Source organism: Centrocercus urophasianus, unplaced genomic scaffold (genome assembly GCF_019232065.1).
Source record: "Centrocercus urophasianus isolate 14NV4802_14NV808 unplaced genomic scaffold, USGS_Curo_1.0 seq_13, whole genome shotgun sequence".
NCBI classification, from domain to species: Eukaryota; Metazoa; Chordata; class Aves; order Galliformes; family Phasianidae; genus Centrocercus; species Centrocercus urophasianus.
In genome coordinates, this window is record NW_024884475.1 from 51,998,445 (window position 1) to 52,023,566 (window position 25,122).

Genomic DNA, 25,122 nt, shown 5'->3' on the forward strand with positions numbered 1-25,122 from the left:
TTGTACAGTTGCAGCTCAAACTGCCTAAGAGTCTGCAGCTCCCAGTGCAACCACTTATGCCAGAGCTAAACCAACCACATGTCTTTTGCATCAACTTACCTAAAGATCCCAGACAAACTGGAAGCCAGGAGCTAAACCAGGTATTAGACCAGGGACTGTAACTAATACTGAATAGAATCTTATTAAAACATTTTGACTTCACAGTGGAAATCATTTCTGTGTAATGGAGCAGAGAGTATTTTTGTTGACAGAGCCAGTTCTCTGCAGTCTGTGTATAATGAATGTAGTTTGCTGGCTGGAGAGACCTGGTAAATTCTGTAAGATTACTGCTACTGGAAAGCAGCCATCAAAATGGGAATCAAGTAAAACTTTGTACAATCACAATGTCACAAATGACAAAATTCTTTCATTACAAAGAAATATAAAAGACTACCGATATTAGATATTTTTAAGCAGTAGAATCTTTATTTCCTAGATAAGGCAATGGTTTGCTTCACATTTTACTATAAGATATACTGTTTCATTACTTAAACCAATTTCCCATGCGAAACTTTCCTGTGTTAATCAGAGACAATCTCAATATCAGAGACTCAGATGCCGTATGAGCACAGTAGGATTACTTTAGTCTCACCCTTGAAGTCCCTCCCCTCCTTGTGGTGCCCCCCCAGTACCACAGAGACTACAGTTTATTTACCTTTATCCCAGGGAGTCCAGGAAGCCCAGGAAGACCTGGTTCACCCTATACAGGAAAATTGCATAATATTACAGACATTATTCAGTTATGGTCACTATGCAGTGAACACACCTAGATATTCTGTAGCAAAATAAAAGAGCACAGGTGACTACTAGTCAGTTCAAGCGGGACTGATATTTTCAAAATTAGTGATTTAGATGCAACTCTCCTAATGTACCATTTAAGAATTTAAATATCTTCTGGGAACCTCTGATGCTATGACAACACCAAAACCCACATCAGAAAAACCGAGAATGAATTCTCATAATTTTGGCAACTAAACGAGAAGAAAACAAGGAACATTGGTTCATTTCCTACGATGCCATTTAAATTCCATGCTTACGACAGATGTTTAATTCTGTTCCATTTTCAACTCTGAGATAGATGTCGTGCTGCCTGACTGCCTGATTTAGCCACTATGCAACTCAGGTTTAAATTGGGCAATTCAAGCGGAACTACCTAATTACAGCTGGAGCACTGTTTTTATAGAGCTATCTGTTGCATTATTTCACTGCTTGATATGTATCTATGAATATACATGGTGTCATGAAGGCTAGTGATAATATAACCTTGTATTGCTTTACCCAAAAATATCTTGCTTATTTAAAATTGTAATAAAGTGACCTGTAGCACAGCATTTAAAAGGGTAAATTAGTAACGAGGACTGAGAACTGAATGTATTTCCTTTGATGCAAAGTTGATATTAGTCTAACACAAGAAAGGCTAGCACAGCATTCTGACACGTGGCCATTTTGAGATACCAACTAAACAGAAAGATGTCATCTAGGGAAATAAAAATCATGAATAGAAAAAAAAAAAAGTAGTAGTAACATGTGAAGAAAACATTATTTTAAAGGCTGGAGATTTTACTTTAATACACAGATGGATTCAAACCAATGCCTTGGTTGTGAATATTCCCTGAACTTTCTGGAACCGGTCTGAACTCTGAAGCCAACTTTTTCCTTTATAATGAGTTGAACTATATCCCAGATTTTGTATGTGCCTGAGCTTTATAGAAATCCACATTTCAGCTCTGTGATTAGGACTACAGCTTTTGCTATTATAATATTTTACTTGTGTATATACACACACATACACATATTTGTACACTGAGCTACAGATAGATACATACATACAAACAAACGTATATATGCATAATATAAATGTTCTTACAGTACCCAAAAACCCTACTTTGAGACAGTAGTATTAAACAGACTCAAAGTGCTAGTAACAAAATTATATTCTGTCACAAACTGAAGAACACAATACAGAGGCTGTAAATTGCTTTACCAAACAGAGTAACTTTTGCATATTATGGAAGGATCTGATGATACATTTCAGTTACTCCAACATTTTAAGTCGTCAGACTACCTAAAAGCACAGGAAAGAATCCACTCTTAAAACATTAACTATAAAATTAGATGAAAGAATCGTGGCTAGGATACAATTTTCAGTAGACTCCACTAGATCTTGGTTTATTGCCTAACACTTAGTAAAACAGGAAATGGGTTGTCAGTCTTGCAAAAGAATAATCCATTACAAAGTCTTCATTACACCCATTCCTGATGAAGTGCTGGCTCCAAAATCTCTCTCCTCTGTCAAGTCAGCTGGGCAGCCACAAACCACACTGCTAACATGACTTTTTCTTATCCAACTGCGGAACACTAAGTTCAATTCTAAGCACAGCATATGAATGATCACAACTGATAAATCTATTAGTATTGCTGCAGTAGGTGACTGTTTAATCTTGGGACAGTTCTAAACCCCAGGGACACAAACATAACAAGCAGAAAGGATCCAGCAAAGCCAGTTTGTATTCACAGCAATCTAAAACACTTAAGATGCCTGTCCAAGATACATCAAAGAATGTCATACATAATGAAATCACGAATGTTTCATTATAGTTAGCATTGTAGATGAGTGTTTAACACTTTATTTTGTGGACTTTTTCTAATACGAAAGATACAAGCACGATTTATGAGAGGAATAATTTTTAAAGAAGAAGAAGCTGTATACTAACTTCTCATCACACTAAGTTTGTTCTGTCGTGATACGATATGTGGCACACAACAGCCTTGACAGGCCACTCAGGCATGAGGGAGAAGAGATGTAATACAAAGGGATGAGACACAAGTTTGTTTGGACAAAGGTCCCCACTGTTCCTGGTGGGGTGAAAGGCAGAGTGGTAACTGTGGGACACCTGGCTGGAGGACGCACTCAGAGCAATCACATTATGGGACCTGCTGGCCCTGGCTGGAGACAGGGAGGTGGCATACTGGGAGCTTGTGAGGTGATGTGGAAAGAACGCATTAAGCTCCCTTTGGTGCAAACAACAAGCTGACACTATAGAAAGTCTGAGCTGTGTACTTCTCACTTATCTATGTAAATGAGATCAAACCTGAGTGCCTGGAGACAGATCCTGCAGGAGCCTGCTGATAAATCACTGCTGCTTTTACCTCCATGGCAGCCAGCTAATGAGAGAATGAATCTCAACAGGCTCTTAAGTGCATTTTCTAGTTTATTGCTCCAGCAAAGCACACAGTAGAGAATGCACATGCTGAATGATTTCACAGACTAGATAGCTTTAGGCTACTATGATTACTTTCTCTAATTAAAACTCTATTTTACTAAAGAACTGTGTTTACTACCATAACAGTCTTTGTTTAGTCTGTTATAAGTGATGGTAACTAAAATTTCTCAAACAAAAAGACTCAACTTGTTATTTTATATTAGTAAGTGTTTTGAGATTTTGCTTAGTCACCTAAAGGCCTTGAGTATTAGAAAACAGTAGTCGTGCCACTCACTATACAGCTGGTGGGCTGGAACATCTGCACACTCAACCTTCCACTGGGCTCTGCTCCACCCTAACAGTAGTAGGAAATTTTCAATGTTATAAGATACAAGAATGATGCTGAAGGCTCCAGGGGGAAAGCAAGTATTGCAGAGCAAAAATCTGGTACCCTCATTGTCTCTTCTCTTTGCTCTTCCACCAGCTCTCCCAGCAGGACCTACCTCCTACTCTCCTGAAAGGCAGCTGAAGGCAAAGCATTCACTGTTTGATGTACTATGGATTCAAAAGGGAAATTACCCAGCTTCACAGGGCCTCATGCAGCACAGAGTGATTACAGCTCCTGATGGATCTTTACTTGCAAAAACATCATCAGCTATGCAGCACCCAGGGGAATTTCTTCCCCAGGAAGAAAGAATGGAGCAGCATTACCCAGTCTCTGCCCTCCCACACACACTGCGCATCTCTGATAGTTTGATTTTCCTTACAAGTACATAGGAAAGGGATTCTAGTCAGCATTTATTTTCTTCCTAATTAGATGTAATAATATACCACAGGCTGAAGGTTAATACTCAGTCAAACATGCAAAGTTAACTTGTGATCATTCAAGTAGCAGAGCCATTTGTTGTTAGTCTTGCCAGCTGCAATTGGGTAAGCTTTCAATGCAAGAAGTGCTATGATGCTAGAAGAGGAGGTGTGTTATTCTGACACTGCTTTTCACACTAATTAGTGTTATCATTCCTGTGCTTTTTATAATACAAAATGATCATATGCCATATTGTACAAGCTGCTACATAGCACTACATTGGGCTCATTCTAGTGTAAAAACAGTTTAACATAACAAGACTTATCACAATCCAACAGTAAAGAAAAAGAACACAAACATTTCCAACTAATACCTTTTGTCCGGGCCGTCCTGATTCACCAGGTTCACCCTAAACAAAGAAAAGAAATGAAAGGCATGATATCCGTCAAATGGAATTAAAAATAGGGTTGGGGAAGGTCGTAACATTACCTGAAACGTTCGTGACACAACAAAGTAACACTGATCAGCCACCCCTCTTCTCCCTGCACAATTGCTTTCAACACTTAATTACCTTAATTCCTGCAGCAGATGAACCAGGGTCACCCTGATAGAAAATCCACAAGAAATGATCATGCTTATTACATATGCAGATTTTAGGAAATAAATACAGCAAAACGTGCAAGATTATAGCAAGATGATAGAGCAAAATATCTATTTAGCAAGACTATCTGCTCTCTGTGATGATACATAGGAACTTACCCATTGAAATTAAATCAAAGGATTCAGAAAAGAAACCATATTATTTTCAAAAAAATGCAGAGAGAATTAGTTTCAAAAAGTATACTAAGAAAACCCAAATTTCACAACTAAAAAATGCAGATACAATAATTGCTGATTTTCTTTAAAAAGCTGGAAGATGGGACACAGTTCGGCATCTCTAAGTTGCTGACATACATCAAAAATCATTTACTGCAATTTACGAGTGATCTTTTTTATTTGGTTCTACAAATCTCAACTGACATAGCCTTTTGTGCAAATCAAGATGAGCTTTGAAAAAAATCAGCAAACTATGCATTTATCACTATCAGGACAGGTCTTAGCTCAATTTCCACAGCTCTTCAGCCTGTTTAGACTGTTAAGACAATGCAGCTAAGTGGTGCACATGACGGGATGAGGCAGTTACAGCAATTCATGTATTAGGGAAAGCTCTTTCTTCTAAGGACACATCTTGCCTTCAGAAAGAGTGTCCTGTTTTCTGCTTGGTTGACCAGGCTTTATAGGTAGTGATATGCGCAAATTCAGAGAACTGCTGAGTGAATTGGTAAGGAAGCTTTCAGCTCCCAGTTTGTGTTATTATCACAGGATCCTCCAAATTCTTAAATACTCAGTTTGCTGCACTTTTTTTCCCCCTACATGACATACCAAATAAATATGGAGAAAACCAAACTGATGAAAAACTGGGTAGTTAAAATAGAGGCTGCCAAAGATGGCTGGAGCACTTATATTTGAAGGACTGTCTTAGTATTTATTATTCAAAATAAATTTGGATGATTCATTGAAAATAACAAGTTGCTAGATGGCAGTAACTGCAAACTCTGCAAGAGCCTGTTAGCAATTGACAGGTAGTATAGAAGCCGACATTGTTATCCACTTTGAAGATGTTTAAGCAGAGTACCCATTCCTGATGGCTCAGTGAAGCTGGAGGAAGCATTCTGTGAACAGTGGAGATTCAGAGTTGCTTTGGGGGTTATTTTTTGTAATAGCCCAATAAAATTAAATGGCACCAGAAAACACGCTCACTTTGTTTTAAAGAACAGAAACAGAATTTCCTCTACACAGTTGCTGCAGCTCTCTCGTGTGAGTTAAAAACAATAAGTCAGTTTTATGAAGGGTTGATTCATGTCTGGAAACCTGAGCTGCCTCTTCTTGATAGACGTGCATGAGTGATACTGCTGATATCCCTTACAAGCATGTACAACTGCAAAGCTTCAGGGACTTTTTATAGCTGTAAAGTGGTAAAGCAACTGGTAAGAGACGTTCACAAGTTAAACATTTTAAGAGATAATGATTGATATGAGGAGATAAGAGCATTAAGTATTTATAATCCAACTTCACATAAGAATGAAAATTAATACGGGATTAAAAGAAAAAATATGGCACAGCATGTTCTCTGTTCTCTGGTGAGTCAGACCATTTGGAAATGAAGAAATTTTAGCAGGGGAATGTGCACATAGAAGAAAAATACTTGATAGTTTCCAGGGGCTAAGTCTAAGAACTCACGTCTGACACTGATACTGCCTTCAGAGTAGGCCAACTCAGAAAAGACAGCTTCCTTTCTAAATCTTGGATCAAAAAGTATTGACCCGAGTCAGCATCTCTGATAGCCACTGGGTACAGCGGTTCAGAAAGTAAAGCTAAATCAACTGTACAAATAGGAACCTGTTCAAACAAAATTTAAAAAGGTTGTCACCAGACCTCTGTCACATGGCAAAATTAAAATTTAGTATTTATCTTACAGAAACATGATTTAATCTTTTAAAGAAATGTTTTACAATTTGTGATCTATAAATGAAATGTCTTAAACATCTAGTGTTATCATTTAAGTGTAACGGTCCCCGCATTTATTTATATAAAATAAGTGGCTTTTTCTTTTTTTTAAACCAAGCAAGTAGGAAGCATACATACAAATGGCTGAACATCTGGGAACTGCACCAATACTAGCCTTACATCACCTCTGAACAACACTTCCAGCAGATCTCTTAAAATGTCTTTTAAAAATAGTGCCTCAGAAAGTCTTGAACTTCTCTCCACAGGTGTTCAGTTCACAAAAACTCTCAATACTCATCTGGTAGTGAAGTTCTGTGAAGTAACACACACTCTGGACATTTCAGAGCTACCCAAAGAGAAAGCAGAGAGCATACATAAGAACATAAGAATAATGCTTTAATGAGGCTGCCTGTGAGATTTGCTGGTCTTGATTCCAACTGCTCCTTTTAAGACAACAAAAAAAGGTCAGAATTTTTTGTATTAACCTCCCTGCCTTGATAGAAAATACCCAGAGGAAAATACAGAAGAAAGGCTTCTGTGCTGCTTTGAAATCCTGCATTATAGCAGAATAGTCTGGTAAGGGTAACTGTTCAAGATGATTATAACACCAATGAAAAAAGTACAAGCAATACAGAAAAAAAAAAAATACACGGAGAAAAAAAAAAAACCAAAACATCAAGGCTACTTTGTGAACATATTAAACATGACTGTAATAGGCTTTCTTAGATTCTCTAACACTAATGCAATTAACAACTGCTGGGCAAATTCATTCTTGAATTTTACGTGAGGTCATACAGCACAATATTTGCCCTACAGTGAAGAACAGTTAAGAGTATCCTCCTTGTTAAATAGCACAAATGTAATGTAAGGACACTGAGTTTTATGCTAGTTCCTATATCATCTGTTGAAATACGTCCTAAAGTTCCTACCAAAGCTATCTTTCAGAAACAGTAATTTGCAGTTCTACTATAAGACACAGATTTTTCTTTTTTCCTGGGTGGCAGATTGTCTAACAGGCAGGGAAAATGGGTGGGCAAAAAACAATAAAGGCCAACTAAGCCACGGTTTTGCTTATTCTGTCCTAAGAATTTGTGCGGTGGATGCCCAGCTGTTACTGTTAGAGCAATGAGCTCTATGCAAACAGCATGTATTTCCATGTCACCACAGCACCTCTGAAACTTACATGAAACCTTGAAGAGTTGGGAGACATCTGTATTAGGATGGTAAAAAATTTATTGATATTTCTTCAGATGTAGAAATATAAGTTCTCCCAATGACCTACTTTTTCAGAATTTGATCCCAAACATTTTGAGGCTCACAGTAATATATACAACACTATAGTAATATTTACAACACTATATATATGAAAAAAAAAAAAAGATTTCTCAGTGAAAGAGGTAGAGGAGTTTTTCTTCCCTTAAACAAGATTCCAAGCAGTCAGATGCATGCATTGAAGACCACGGTGAAGCATGGGAATACAAATGCGTGCATGCTCACTCTCACAGGAGATACAGAAGAAAAGCAACAAGGGAAGCTCCACTTCCAAGTCTTCCCAGAGAAGTTAACTTCCCACTTATTTGCTACAGGACGATGTCTTAAAAATAATCTCATATTTTCCTAGAAATTATGTTATTAAATCTTGTAAAAATGGATTAAGACGACTTCACTGGCATACGTTGTCTAAGCAACTAAAAAAGGTTCTTAAGATTTTAATCTAGGCTAATAAACATGACTACAGAGGAAGTATTATATAAATGAACTGAGAATCAAAAAATTTACTATTCTTATACATAATGACTATTTTTAGTACCTGACTTTAGAATACACCCCATAATAACTTTATGTTCTTGAATACTGCTTCCAAATGATAGGGCCTGAGAGATTTGCATGCGTTGCTTACTATGTTGATAAATCTGGCATTGATAAACTCTGATTTGAGTTGGTTATGCAATTAAACATATGGGGTGGGAGACAAGAATGTTTTTATGCTTCTGCTCAAGTATAGTCACTGAAAATAACGCTTTTAGAAGCATACGAGTTCCAAGTTGTGGTAATAAGCTGTATGCAATCTCTACTCAAAAATATACACAAAGAATACAAAAGATTATGGAGAAGATCATTATGGCTGGTCCTTCTTCCTGTACTATGGGTTTCTTTGCATACGTAGAACACAAATACTCAATTTCAATTTCAATCTTTTCTGCAGGGGTACAGAACAAATCTCAAATAAAATAAAATAAAATAAAAAACTAAATAACACAATATTTTGATGACGTCAGCTACTTTTCCCCATTGGTACTTTGCAACAATGAGCTAACAAGGTATTAAGTGAGGTTGTTATTGATATAATCTGGTAAAATCTTCCAAAATTTTGTTTTTATCATCAACTCTCAATTGCTTAGCTGGCTGTTTGGAAGAAAGTTAGCTATCATAGTATCATATTGGTTTAGTCCCTTTCTTTGTAGAGAACAGAGAATGGGAAATACGAACAGCTAAGATATACCAGAAAGAGATATAACTCATCAGACGCAGAACCAAAAGTCTGGGCAGATTGCGACCAAGTTTTCTGAACAATGCATGTTTTAGCTAAGAGGAGTGATGATCAGAGACTGATGCACTCTGATCTAAAGCTGCTGCTACATAAAGTCAGGAACAGAACAGTGACATTTTCCCACTGTTTATAAGAATGATTTCAGTCAAACTGTTCAACATTTTTAATAAGAACGTTTCTTTTGTCAAATTTTTATTTTCACTAGTTCATTAGATTGTAAACACATCTACGGCACATGCTTTCCTCTCGACTAATAAGTAGCATACCTTTTCTCCTGTGTCACCCTTTGGTCCATTTTCTCCAGCATCACCCTGGAATGAAAATACATATGTTAAAAGATGATTTTATGTAAACACACAGTGTGCAGAGAGGAGTCAGCATTCAAACATTATTGGCAAGTTAGTTTTATTAATCAAGTAGCCAATCTATCTACAACACAGAAGGAAGTGTGGTTTTCATAGCTGCTGTATCTGTTGCATATAAACCCACAAAAGCACATAAACTCTCAGATAACTATCTTCCTGTTGGTATGGTCTACAGACTTCCACAATTCATTGTGGTTTAGAAATGAAGGAAGGATTTCATGATGGTTCAGCATTTTAAACTGGCGGCGCATAGTTCTCCAGAGATACTCACCTAAGCATATCTAATCAAATTCAGGTAAGTTATCCAATTCCAATACTTTTTATTAGATTTTCAATGATGTACGTTATAAACTGCTTGAGTTTGAAGTACTTCCATGCATGATTCACAAACCAGAAAACCTTCACTGATCTCACCCCTCCAGATAGCCACCAAAATGTTTATCTCTACATAAATTTGATGTGTTGTATGTTATTAAGAAAAGTGATATTCAGACAACACTCCTTTATGCCTGGGCAGATATTTCTCATTTTAAAAATAACTTTTTAAAGAAATGCTTCAAAAGATTTATCTATAAAAATACAAAATTCCTATTTTTATTAATTCAGTATAGTAACACCCAAGTAAACCAAAAAGTCTGTTATATATGAGGACCAAACATGCCTGTGAGACTGAAATGGAAGAAATATATAAAATACCAAAGGTACTGATTGACTCTAAATATGCCACAACCATTTTTGTGGGTCTTGGCCAGACAACCAGTAAAAATATTCAAATAACACTATTAATTCAGCACCTGTCACATTGCTCTGAAAAGCTTAATGTAAAATTCCTCTCAGAGGACTTGTACAGGATGGTCATCAATACAAGGGTAACTAGCAAAAAACAAGCAAGTCTTTAATTAAGGGCTTGAGTCATGGAGTTGTGCAACAGTAATGGCTAGGAATGTCATTCTGAGTCCATTTGACATGATAACGTACATATATGACATTTACAACTACATTTTTTAGGGAAATATAATGGATGATTATGGTGAAATATCATGAATTTAAGTAACAGAAATCCAGTACAGGTAAGTATTGTTATACTGCTTTTGTGCTTGAAAATGAACAAAGGATTAATGGAGTTCTACCAGAAATACTGTTTTAACAAAAAGGTTTGATTTTTGTGAAAAGAGATTCCTAGTTATATATTCTACATGTAGGGTAAAAACATTCAAGATTTCCCTTGATAATAACGTGCTTTAGAATACATGAACTGCAACTGGTAATACATGGTTTTACGCAGATCTGGAAGTGAAATTCAATTGTAGCTGAAAACAGAAGCCACATGAGCAAGCACTTCTCAAGAGCAAATAACACCTGAATGCAAGCAGCTTACTTTTTAAAAAGCACAGCTCAATTTATTCACAGGAGATGAGTCCGTGTAAAGATGCTTGTTCAAAATAAGGCTTACAAAATAAGGCTCAGGTTGCCCCTGCAGAGATGCAGAAGTTTAATTTGCACTAAGTGTTTACTCACATGAGTGCTCCTGCTGGTATCTTTATATGGGCAGAATCACACCCATGTTTTGCAGCATGGAGCTCATCTTGTCTCTGTGTGACTGTATATGATCTAGAGTTTGCGTAATTACCACTCTGTTACCAAATTCTTTTACTCCCTGCAGGTAACAGAGCATTAAAACCAATTTATGAGAAATGTTTGACACTACCATTTATCCAATCACTCATCTTTTTCTGACATGAACATTAGACATGGATAGGTGCAGAGTTCCTCAGCTGTGCAGCAATTAAGGCATGAGCACTGCTATCCATGAGTAATCAAACTACAGTAATCTCAGAAGGAGTAACTGGTATTCGTATTATTTGATGTCAGAAAAAGCTGCATAATGACTCTCAAGTTGTAGTCTACAGCTGCATTTTTATTTATTTATTTTTAAACTAAGAATCAGTGCGCTGACAGCTTTCCAAAACAGAACAACAGCAAAGGAAGTGGAACAGGACTCACCTTTTCTCCTCTTTCTCCAGGGTCACCCTGAACAAAGCAAGTGGAGCAGAGAAGTCATAAGTTACTAACACGAGTAAAATTCCAAGTTTAAGTACTATTATTAGTCACAATTGATGACACTTTTTCAAATGATAAAAACCCAAAGCAAAATCTTCAATAAGCATTAATAAATAAATTTAATAGAACTCAATAGACAATACATTTTCAGCACAATTTTAAAACATTAGGGATTTGTATGTAGAATTTTGTTTTGTTTCAAAGTTTTTCTTTCTGTTTTGTTCTAGATTAAACCTTCACAAATAGGTGCACGTCTTTGCGGGATGGCCTTCTGGGACAGAGGTGACTCCTGCATTTGGTTTTCCTTATCTTGGAAATAAATGAAAGACAAATTTACAGGCTGAATGTAGGGTGAAAGTCATATGACTATTAATGGCTTAGGAGAATCTGTGGGAGAAACAGAAAGCCCTAAGTGACTCAAACAAATTCACAACTGATTTAGAGCAAAGAGCTTTTACTGCTTCTAACATTTTCTGGAAGAAAACGATCTTTTAGCCACTATTTTTAAAATCATAACTTATTTGAGAAACTAGCTTAATGGCAAACTCAGATTGGTGCACTGAGCGTGACCCTGACAACTCATCTCTGTGTTTCTGGCTCAGAAATGCACCCTGCCTCATCTTTGCCCCTTCTGATGGCTGGCAGTCGCTAGGCAACTCGAAGATTACAGTTGTGCATATGAATTAAGCATTAAGTGTCACAATTTGGCTTCTGTATACGAAATAAGAAAAGGTCACGCTCCCAAATGGTGTGTTTTCATCCCTGATGGACAAGCAGCCAGTCAGTAAACGTAAAGAGCCTGCCCTGTGTGTCTGTCAGCAGCAGTGTGATGCACAGAATCAGCTGAGGAGCACTTGTGCACCAAAGACATGCTCACAGCTGATGGGATTAGAATTCAACATTACCCATTCCAAGAGGCCCACCGATCACATCATCGAGCTTGCTTTTATACAGTTATAAGCTTTACGTTCCATTCCACTCATTCAATATCAAAACAGCAAAAAAATAATCATTTAACAACAAAATAAATGCAAAGAGAGACTCTGACACATCAAATATGGGCCTAGACATGTTCTTAGTGCAGTCTATTGCTGACTGCCATTATAGCAGGATCAGTGCTCAAGACTTAACCCTGACATTCATCAAAGATTTGACCATAGTAGCTCTTGAAAAGAAGCCTGAAACACATTGTAAAGAGTATAAACAAAGCCCCTCTGAAAAGGTCTCCATATTCCCAAACACTTGCAGGCATATTACATTCACTTGGCGATGGATGCGTTTGCGTCAGTGCCACTGACTGGAATTATATATGCACAGCAGAAGATAATGCTTCTTTATGGTGCAATGTGTAAAGCCTCTGACAGTGCTGATCACTAGAGAGAGCAGATCACTAAAAGCCAGTCAGAATATAAACACTGCTTGGAAAGAACAACTGTGATCTATATGCACTCACGTACTGCGTGCTTTTGTTTTTAATCCATTTCCAGTACTAACCTTAAGCCCTGCTGCTCCCTTCTCCCCCGCTATGCCAGGCAAACCAGGTTCTCCCTAAGAAGACACAAAAAAGATGCAGTTAACAAAGACATGACAAAATACATTTTAACATCATTTCACCGTCTCATATTAAGTGGACTAAATCTAATTTAAGCTCCTGTAGAGATAAGAAATAATTCTACAGAAAGCACCAGAAATGCGCATGTGTGAAGCTAAACAGAAAACAGAATTGAGACTTATGATTCTGAAAAGCTGCTCAATTTACCTTAAAAACAGTCTTTCCAGCAAGGCTAGCATTACTTCTCTCTTTCCTACAACTCAGAAATACAGCAAGAAAGGCTTATCTTAAATGACTTTGACATTCTGCTCCTAAGGAAGACAGACGGTGATGAAAAATGAAACGAGTTTATTCCAGAAACAGAAGAGTTTGGAATAGATAGCTTTTTAATTTTTTAAATATACCTTGCTTGTCAGTTTTACACACTCCAGTACCACCAGCTAAAAATTAGATTTAAAAGACTTTAAAAACTTCAGCATAACATTAAAGATCCAAATTTGGGGTATTTTAATATATAGTAGACATAGACAAGCTTGTTCCACAGCTTGAAGAGTGGCAAGTAATTTTCATAAGTCAGTCAATAAATGACAATTACTTGTAAACTTCTTTTTTTCTCTAAACTGAAGAAAAAAAAACACAACCGAAAAAGCAAATAACAAATAGAAAAACAAATAATTCTTAATGATATTTCCTGGTGTTTATTTCCCAGATTCACTGAAAAAAATGCATGCATTATTTGAGAGACACGATATATCAATGGCTTACTGGTAAACATCTAGGGTTGATGACTGAGTAAAACCTTTTGTGGAAATTATGCCTCAAATTCACAACAAATATGCATATTTTTGGTAACCCTCGCCTACGCACTAACGCATTGCACTTCAAGGTGGGAAAGCATGTTAAAGTAGCATCCAAAAGAACAGAAGATGCCTTCAAATGAGTTCCTCAATAAGCCTTTTTGCTACATAAATGTAATAAAAGGCCTAAAAGTTCAATTCAATAGCTACTACAGTAATGAAATGAGAAATGATAATTCAGAAACTCAGTGGATATTTTTATATAGGATTCAAATTCAGTAGACAGGATGAACCAACTCTGCTCTAAGTTACAGAAGAACTGAGATACAAGCTTGTTCCAATCATCCAAAAAAGCCTTCCACTAAGAAAGATCTTTTTATTGCTTATACAGTCATATTTGAATCAGAGATATATAAACTTGATTCCCCAAGAAGGTTCCATTCTAGTTCTAAATTAAAGGAACATAAAGTACCTTAATGTCACCAACTATGGGACTATTTCAAAACACAGAACAAAACCGTTCAGGTTCTTGTAAAACTCTACTGAGCTATTCTTCACAGCAAAGTGTTAGGTGCTATTAGACTCACAGACAATTACAAAGCTATTTGAGTCAGCCCTTTTTCAAGGCTCCTTTGTATTGTAGTAGCTCGAAGGCTGATAAAGTAGCACAGGCATTTGATATATGAGCGGTCAGGATTTGAAGCTGTTTGAGATTAGGCATAAGCGTCCTAAAGGATTGACCCAAAAGACATTTGGAGAAAACTGCCAGTTGACAAAATGAAGCAGAAGGGACTGATGGATATGCACTTGTTTCTCCTCATCCCACACTGCAAACAAGTTTGTTTCTGTCTCCTTCAATTTAAAACAGCTGCAGTTGGCTGACACTTCAAGGGGCTTAAATCAGTAATCGAAAGGTCAAAGTCCCAAGCTTGTGCCTTCCTACCAAATTTACATATCCAATATTGCATACACAGCCATTGGTAGGACAAAAAAATGAGATTAAAAACTGGACAAAAAAGTTGCCTTGCTTTCTTAGGAAAAAAAAAAAAAAAGTAAAAACCTCTGGCTGCTATGTCCTTGTAGTAAATCACTGTTTCTACCAACTGTCCTGTTTCTGGACTATATGTGACTTTCCTATGGCCATCAAACTTTATGCTTCTATCACTGGAAGTACTAGCCAGAGGCATTATCACACCAGGTATTAGCTCTGGGAAAGGGAAAAACTGAAGGCAAACCTACAAGGAAAGCACAGTAATGACCTTGCACCTTTGTGCTTTTGAAGTCATTATCCTCCTGTTTCCAAAGCCTTAAAGCACAGAGGGACAGTATAAAACCACAGTTTCCCTTTCACTGCTTTAGAACCTGATTTTATCATCTATACAAGCAGGAGCAGTATGACGAAACATAACTTTATTGCACATAAGCTATCTTATATGCTACCCCAGGAAAACCCTGTTTTCCAGGGCTAAAGCTGATTTTTAAGTATTAAATATTCTATTAAAGCGTAAAATAAAATATAAAAACAACAACAAAAAACAATAAAACAAAACCCACAACCAACCAATAAATAAAAAAAAAAAAATTCCACCCAAATAAACAGAACAAAGCCCCGACAGACCTCCCACCAGGTAGGAAACACCAAAAATAGCCACATGTTGAAACAGCAGCAAACATTTTGGAGGAAAGTAGATTGATAGTTTTCCTGCTGCACACTAATCTTAGTATTTGCCATGAATATAAGTTAAAATATTTTTATTAAGAAGTATTTAATTTAAGAAGTAATTACTTTCCTTCCATTTATTTACTTTTTTGCTGTTTTTTACTCTTTTTTTGTTTTCATTTAAAGCATATATTAAAACTAAAAAATGCTGTGTATGTTTGTTTCACTCCCACAGGTCAGCGTTTGGGAGATTAACTGCTGCTCTTTTGGCTGAGGACAGTTACGCTGCTGTTCAAGGAGAGATGCATGGAAGGGAAAACTGGACATTCAGAAACACCACCTCATGCATCAACTGCAATTAGAGTGCTTTTAAACTTGGCAAGGTGTCAGAAGCTATAAAACTATATTCCTCATCTCGTGTATTTGTACATTCACCAGGCCATGGTTAATGGCTTCCCGACTCATATTGCTGTCTCTCTTTAACAGCATTGACAGCAAAGGTGTCATGCTGCAGAAACAATTGCCTTCTGCATATCATTTAGCTTTCAAATCAAGTCAGCATATTTTTCTTCTTCCCCATTTAAGGAGTGATTTTGTCTATAGCACATCTAGGTTTGTGTCATAGCTTATCTTTCTGCAGTCAAGATGTCCTCAAAAATAATCACACAGGGACAGGCATGACTAAAACAAAACGTGTCCTAAAACCTTATAGTGCCTATGTAAAAGTATGACATACTACTACACTTAAAATGATATCAACAGCCACAGTGCACCCTCAAATAAGAGTTGCAAGGCCCAAAGAGCATGTGTAAAAATATCCTCAGAAGATTCTCTTGAAACTTTCCTTATGAAGATAGACTGCAGGAAAGATACTGTGGGCAGGTTGGACATATGTAGCTATAGTCCATAAAGATTTTGCTGTACTTGTAAAAGCAGTAAAACAAACAAACAACCACCACCACCAACAAAAACAAAACAAAACAGAACAAAAACAAACAACCACCACCAACAACAAAAACAAAACAAAACAGAACAAAAACAAACAAACAAAACAACAACAATAACAACAACAAAACCACCAAAACCTCCCAGATGTACAAAAATCAAATTCCAAACTGGTAAATCTGCAAATTTTGCATTAGAAGTTCTCCTAACACAGCCCTTACCTTCTGTTTTGTACAAAGTTCTGTTGTCTTTGAGTTATGGAACCAGCCACAAATGGTCCTGTTTTCATGACATAACTATACAAATAAACTATAACCTAATAGAAAATGCTAGAAAAGATACCTTTTCCCAATTTTAATATAAAAAATACTATAATAGTAGTGAGTAAACATTTGTCTACTGCAGAAAAGGACACCACCACCACTAGAAGTTTTTAAGCATGTAAATCCCCAGTTCTTCTCTTGCCTATGATCATCTGAAGCTATTTAGGTCCAGTTCGATGAATTCAGAAATGGTCTCAGAATGATGGAAACAGAAATTTCCAGCAAATGTGCTATTGTTCTTTCACCCACCCAAAATCAGGCAGCTAAATTCAGTATGATTGTAAGTGCTCCTGTGCTCCTGATGACAGGAGAGGCTTAGAACGAATTAGAAAAAAATACTATCACATCAGCAAATTACGATGTCAAGGCACAGCTGAAAAAGTTACGGAGAAAGTTACTATTCAGGATCTTTCTGGTCATTTCCAGAAAGGTCTTCAGCAAAACACCTTGAGAAGCAGAAATATTTTGATTTTTCTTCCAATTAATATCAACTACCACAGCAAACAAAATGCCAGCATGCCAAGAAGAATACATTCAAGCCAGCCACTTGGTTCAGGAGTGTCAAATAGTTCAAAGAGCAACTCTGGACAGCACAGCAGTGTTGCCTTGATCCAAGTCCTGGTCCTCTTGTGCCTGTATTGCCCATATGATTGTGTTAACATTGAGAGACCAGCTCTGTCTTTCCTGTATTAGTTTGGGTAAAACACATGCTTTGGCACCCTGCCCAATGAACTGAATTTGATCAGTGCAGAGCACTGCTTGGGCTCAGCTGACAATTTGATAAAAAGCTGTCACTATGAATGCATAAAACCTACTTCAGATCAGTTTTGAAAATGTATCAGCCACTAGAGTACATATTGAAGGAATTCAGGCTGTTGAAATCATACCTCTCCTTAATAGAGCGATCTGTGCCCTTGAGGTATATACCTCTATGACCAGAATTAAGCAGCTAAAAATAAAATGGCTGGAGGCCCTGGCCTTTCTTGTTTGTAGCAGAAAAACAGCCTGGAGGCCACTGTTCAGAAATAAGCTTGGTTTTGGTGGGATTCATAACTCCATCTACACCAGCTGGTTGATATCCATCTCACCCTAAGAAGAAAGCCTGTCAGTACTGCTATATTTTCCAGTCACTAGAATGCAATCAGTTGTAAGGATAAGGAAATACAAGAGGCCCCCAAACTAAATTCAGTCTATTTTTACTCTAAAATACATAAACAAGGACAGAGGGGGAAAAAGTAGTTTCTCAGACATGTTACTGTGATTTCCATTTCAAATCAGGCTTGAATTATTTCCTTTCAACTTGCTTTTCACCCCCCCTAAAAATTAACTTAATGTTGTTTGTTTAAGAACTGGAAAGCTCTCCTGGCCCACTCACCAGCTGAAATTAAGTGGAAAGTCTTCAACAGGACTCAGCTGGCCTGCAAACCTGTCTGGGAATCTGTGAACTGCATTCAATGATATTTCCTTTCTCTATATTTCTTTATTTGAAATAAATGGTAGTACACACCCTTCATTTCTCCAAAGAGATGTGGTAATACTACTTTTGAAACATGTCTGACATAGTACAGTAGGGGGAATATCAATGGGGAAATACATATGAATTAGAGTAACAATGAGCATGAGAAAAGCAGTAAGCAACATGCACATCAAGACTCTATGGCTACTAACAAGGAAGGGAGATTTCTTTGAAGTTTATCAAACTGCTATTGTCAAACTATTGGAACAACCTGAACTGAAATGACCTGTACTGACTACCATTCTGTTCTTGATACATCCTTACAAAATAATAAAAATAATTCCTACAGAAGAAAAAAAAAAAACAACAGTGCACAGGTTTCTGTTTACCCAGTGACAACCCAGTTGCACCAGGTAAATTTAGGTTGGACATCAGGAAACACTTCTTTACAGAAAGGGTTGTTAAGAACTGGAATAGGCTCTCCAGGGAGGTGGTTGCGTCACCATCCCTGGATGTGTTTAAAAATCATTTGGATGTAGGGGCATGATTTAGTGGAGGGTTGTTAGTTAGGGTAATACGGTTAGGTTGTGGTTGGACTCAATGGCCTTCAAGGTCTTTTCCAACCTGAGTCGTTCTATGATTCTATAACACTCTCTCAGACTGCAAGAATTACTAGGTGGCTACTTCCTAGTTATTCTTCTCAACAAGATAAGCAGAATGTGGCTACAGTTTCCTAAATGCAGAAACAAACAGGGAATGTAAACATCCTTTCAAGATGACTGGTAATATTTCATAGGATTTGGCCTGAAAGAAAGAAATATATGTGAAACGATGACGATAAGTTTGCTACTATGAAATCTATCAGTTAACAGTCCTGCACAAACAGGTGGGTTGTGTAAAATTACACTTACTCTAATATTTAGAGATTGTCCAAGAAAAGTGGTTCATAAGTCAAGGGATTAGAAAATCATTCTAAGTGTACTCAGAATTTATGATCTAGTTTCCAGACCAACCGGTCAGACTTGTCAATCGTCTCCTATTTTCCACTATTTCAATTAAAGAGGTGAAGGGAAAGGAAAAGAAAAATTGCAGGCACATATATGATGGTGATGACCTAAGTGTATTATTCAAGTGCTTGTGGACAGGGAAAAGTTAATTCACTGTCGACATTCATCAGTTGAAAGATATTCAGTGCTCAGATGAAGAATGCATTCACATACAATTTTAAGCACGTGCTTAGAATTCTACCTTTTAAACTAAGGAAAAATAGTAATGTGGATCTTCATGTACCGCACACGCTGCTGTTGAGCAGAACGAGTTCACTGATTAAAAGGCTACCAAGACAGTACAACTTTTTTAAAGCTTTCTAACTCTGTATCTTCTTAAAAGGAGATGCATCACACACTGAAGTTGGTCTGCAATCAGCATTAATCTCTCTGAGTAAAGCCAGGAGTGCCAGCAGTCAGCACACAGTACTGGCCAAACTTAATGTATATAGACTCCTAAAAAGGCTGTACACAGATGTCTGACACTGAAATTATCACTTTGGTTGTCATTCAACTGTACCTTGTGAGAAACACTGCACTAAGAATCTGTTTTTATTGTCCAATATGGAACAATGGACCTTTTGGTAGCAAAATATTAGCCTGGGAATCCTAGACTGCACTCAATTTACTAATACTAAATTCAGATAAATATTGCTTCAGCTTAGATTTATTTCTACCATTATTTTAAAGCTAACAGAACTTATTTTTTAAGAGAAACTTCAACATTCAACTTTCATCTGCTTATATTCTACTTCTTCAACTTTCTATCTGCTTATATAACACATTTTCTGCACATAATGTAATGCTTACAAGTCAACCTTAGCTACCAACTGTAAAACACTCAAATCTGACTACACGTATCTGGCCAGTTTTTGCGCTAATATCTAGATTTAGTTTAGTAATTCATTGTTTTTTCTTAAAATTTAGAAGTAGTCCATCCACACTAAATAATTACATTATTTATGTATACACTTTTTATTACTTTAAGTAATGATTGTTTTAGATGCCATAAATAGAACAAAATAAACATAAAAACATCCAAATGTTGGGGTTGGTTTTTTTTTTGTTTGTTTGTTTGTTTGTTTTTGTTTCTGTTTTTAAATGCAATTCAAAGTTGATAAACAGCAGTTAAATAAGTATTTAACTTTCACTTCAGGAAGACAATTTCAGATCTGTTTCCTTCCCCATTAAGCATGACTCCAATCCAGTCTACAGGGTCTCCATAAAACAAATGTACAATCACCTAATCCATCTCAAAACAAACCCCAAATCTAAGTCTTCCAAAACTATACGTTAATACGTTAGTAACTAGACAAGATTTTCATATCTGGCACATCTGAGTTATTTCACTGACATCCATTTCTCTGCACATACAGCCAAAGATTTCTGAATAGACATCATGTGAAGATACATTAAACACTTTGATAAAACATGAATCATCACTTCTATTCAATGTGTTTGCAACTATGTAGTCCACTCTTCTCTCATTGTTCTGCACATACAAAGAAAATCATGCTATAAAATGTGGTCCTGCATTCACATTTTAGTCACATTAATTACTTGAACTCGATACACTAGTACCGTCTGTGCTTGCACCTACTTTCAATCATTCGTGCTAGAATTAAATGGAGTCACAAAGGAAACAAGGAAAAATTTCAGGACTTAACACAAATTTACTTTGTAATATAATTTTTTTAACGTACTGTGTGTTATATATACCTAGCTCCCAACTTATTTTTAATGTCATTGTTCACAGTAGTCATAATGTTCTGAACATAAACATTGAAAAATAATAGATTCATGGCATGATTACCACCACTATATTGAAATTACTCATATCATTTCCTCTAGCCACTGTTAAAATGCAGGTTGTATATTACAATAATAGAAGCTTACTGTTAGGAAAGCACAATTTAAATGGAATTATTTAGAAAAACTTAGTGCCTTTTTCTCAAGGGCTCTTGGGGAGGGAGGCAGAAGAAGGCAGAATGAAGGCTGCTCCAAAAGTAATGCCTCCTATTTTATTTTGTTGGCCCATGACATCACAGCTGGATGTTAATGGATGGCAGGATAGGTTGAACCTTCCCACCAATATTTGATTCCATGTTGTTGCCATGTGACAGATGGCAACAGAGGGGCAGTCTGACAGAACGGTGTCTGACATAAAAATACATATGAAGTAAAAATGTGTCACTGAATTCCTCCATGCAGAAAAAATGGCATTCATTGATGCTTGCTGAGCACTTATGGAGACCTGACAATGGATGTGAGCACAGTGAAATGCTGACTGGGTGGTGCATTTCAGCAGCAGTGGCAGTGATATGCAAGACAAGCCATATTCCCAATGGCCATGCACAGCTGTTACTTCACAAATGTAGAGTATCTTGATCAGCCTATCAACTTGAATAAAGTGGATTATGACCAGGGAACTGAATATTAGCTTTAGCGCATTGAAAGCAATGGTAGCAGTATTGGAATATCACAAAATTTGTGCTAGGTGGATCCCATAAATGTTCACATGGGAACAGAAACAACACTGTAGGCAAACTTGTCAAGATCTATTGAACCAATATGAGGCTGAAGGTGACAGTTTCCTGGACTGCATTATTACCAGTGACGGGACATGGTGTCACGACTGTAAGCCAGAGTCAAAACGGCTCCATGGAATGGTGAGATGTGAATTCCCAATGTAGTAAAAGTTGAAGACGTAGCCCTCAGCAGGTAAAGGGATGTGTATTGTGTTTTGGGAGAGGAAAGGAGTGGAAGCCTGCACTTCCACAGTCAGACCAATTAAGAAGACAACCTTTCTCTTGCAGAACAATAACACCAGACCCTATTCCAGTGTGAAGACTATGGAGCACATTGCTCATCTTGGCTGAACTGTCCTGCCACACCCACTGTACAGTCCAGTTTGGGCATCTTATGACTTCCATCTGTTTGGGCCAATGAATGATGGACAGCCAGGGCAACATTTTCCTTGCAATGACTCTGTCATTGCCACTGTGAAATAGTGGGGTCATCTCCACTGGTGCAGATTTGTATGAGCACAGCATGCAGGCTCTTGTTCATTGTTAGCAAGAATGCATAGCTAACAGTGTAGACTATGCTGAAAAATAGTGTTTTGTAGCTGAGAATTTGCTCTATCAAATAGTGTTTTTGTGCACTTCTTATTTGTTATATTTTCCATGGAGGCATTACTTTCTGAGCACCCTGTATGTAATATGTTCTTTATACACTATCATTGCTTACTTCTCAAATACAGTGAACAAGCTACAGTATCATTTTCCTTTTGGTATTCCCTGCAAGTGCTTTTCAAGTTCACTATCAATGTTAGTGCTTATGAGAACAACAGATGGTTAATACTGTTTGCAGCCAGGGAGGGATATTACTTAAAAACTTCACCACACAGTTTTGCCAAAAAACCTTAGCAGGGCTTTGAAACAGCCCTGCTGCTCCTTATGGAGCACTGTCCCAGACTAGGAGTCAGCTTAGTGAAACATAACACTGACTTGACTGAGTTACCATCTCTTCCCAGTTGCACTCAAGACTATTTCTTTTCTAATAATTTCTCTGCATTTTCATTCCCAAGTTTAATTTATATTATTGTCTACCTGCTTTTCCAGCCTAATCATTCTCTATTTTTGGCTTGTATTAACAATGTGTTGTCACTGTACAAGCACATAAACGTAACCATTTGCATCATGGAACTGAGTTAACAGAAATTAAACCAAAATAAGCTGTAGAAAAAAATGTAGTTCATAAATATACTGAATAAAGTCATACACCGCTTACACGGATGTCTATCAGTCACCACCAAATCTGAACGTGAGATTTTTGGAGTAACCATGTTCACTGACTAAAACTAGAAGAAATAACTTCAGAGCACAAACCAGATTTTATAGTCTTTTCCATGAGACTGATTTGAAATTAGAACCTTGGATGTTCTTCTGTAAATTGCCATGTGAATGAGCCTTGAGTTGCTTTAATCAGTGACACAAATAGGTGCTGTGTTGACAAAGTCAAGTGAACTCACCATTTGTCCATCTTTCCCAGGAACACCAGGCACTCCAACAGAACCCTGGTGGGAAAGAGATGCCAGCGTTTAGCAAATTAAACAGGCTGAAAACTTTCACCTCTTAATACAGCACCTAAAAAAGATGGTGAATGCCAGCATATTCTAAGTGCAATAAATTTTTCAAAAACTAATTTATATTCAAGTTGAGCTCTCTTTACAAGTGACTGTTTACATTAATCATAAATGTTTTTGTGTTGTACGTTCTTATGCTCTTACAATGTACGTTTTAGTGACTGTCCCACTGTATAGCCTCTTTCAGAAAGGAGCCTCAAGTTGGTGGTAACTTTGTTGTGAATGCTTCATAAAACATGTAAGGATTAAAATGCAATTCCATTTAATGCTCTGGATAAATTTTGAGTTTGTTCTGACACAGCCCAACCTAGCGCCTGAACAAAATCATTAACACTTCAAATACTTTCAAGCATCTGAAATGGAGAGATGTGCTCCAAGACCAATAACTGGCAGGGTCAATCTATCTTAAAGCTTTTAAGGGATAATCTGCAATAGTTCAGCCTGACGGTGCAAATTACCAACAACCTTTTAAACTGCTTCAGTATTAGTGCAGTCAGAATTTCAAAAAACAACAAAACACGGACCAGAAACAAGGAGTAGACAAAGAAGCAGCAACTCATAATGTAAGAGAAGTCTTTTTACAAACTCTCACTCTATTTTTTATGATGGGCAATTTTGTTTGAAGAATCTTATCTGACTGTTGCTGCAGACGTCCAGCAAAAATCTCGGGCACGAGAAAAGGAGCTCGCACAACACCATCCTCTTTTTCTGTAACAGCGATGTTGCATGACAAGGAATCTGATAGTGTATTTTTATTTTCCATTAATAAATATCTGAACGGGTTACAGATATAGCTATTTGAATGGCTGGTAACATAAAAGATTGGCCGGGAGACTGGGAAAGGCAGAGGCTGTATCAATGGTGAGACACGCAGTTGCTCAGCGCCTGTGAAAGAAATGAGTATCCTTTGAAGCCTATCGGGTCCTGAGGCCCAAAAATCAGTGCAAAGCATTTTTCCCTCTGCTTACATTGGCTGGGGGCTTCACTAGAAGCAGAAACCTACACCCAAAGGAAATACACCCAAAATGGATGCATGTTTACCAATTAATAGAGTTGAGGAAATAATGGATGGAAAAATCCTGTGAAACAAAAAAAAGGGAAAAAAAAAAAAGCTTATGAGTGCTTCAAAAAATATCCAACACTTAAGTGCCCAGCAGTCTCAAGCTCACAGCAGAGCTCTAAGCCAGTAATAAATAATACACTGACATCTCAGCTCGTGACCATTACCCTGAATGCTTTATCCAATGCTTTATTCCCAAAGCTTTCACTTTGGCATTCCGGTGCCCCTATATGCTGGATACATGGTCATGAATGCTAGCCACTGCAAATGGCTAATACAAATTCTAGTGAACTTTTCTGTTCATTCTGTAAATATTTTTTGTTTAATTCTTCCTGAAACTTGTAAGAAAAGGCTCAGGAGGGCATTATGACATCCGTCTGATCTCCTTGTAACAGGTAGTCTTCCCAGGGACAGTCTCATAGAGCTGCTGACTTTTCTTATGAAACATGAGATATCAGAAAATTTAAATAAAATTGATTCTACCATACCCTTAATCAATAAATGTTTATCATAAATTGAAAAGCTCACCAGAACATGGTTTTTTTTTTTTTTTTTTTTTTTTTTT

General features: G+C 37.1%; 1 protein-coding gene across 6 annotated transcripts in view; it reads right to left on the reverse strand.

Annotated features, from left to right (window-relative positions):
* Window positions 1–25,122, reverse strand: part of COL25A1 (collagen type XXV alpha 1 chain) — a 294,538-nt gene that overhangs the window by 48,060 nt on the left and 221,356 nt on the right. For 5 of the 6 annotated variants that reach the window (XM_042812563.1, XM_042812562.1, XM_042812559.1 and 2 more), the window contains exons 12-18: window positions 23,384–23,428; window positions 13,066–13,119; window positions 11,515–11,541; window positions 9,412–9,456; window positions 4,619–4,651; window positions 4,421–4,456; window positions 695–739 (exon numbers count right to left, since the gene is read on the reverse strand). In XM_042812563.1, the coding sequence (XP_042668497.1) occupies window positions 695–739; window positions 4,421–4,456; window positions 4,619–4,651; window positions 9,412–9,456; window positions 11,515–11,541; window positions 13,066–13,119; window positions 23,384–23,428 (285 nt within the window). The remainder of the gene's footprint in view (window positions 1–694; window positions 740–4,420; window positions 4,457–4,618; window positions 4,652–9,411; window positions 9,457–11,514; window positions 11,542–13,065; window positions 13,120–23,383; window positions 23,429–25,122) is intronic. The other variant, XM_042812561.1, reaches the window with a different exon arrangement.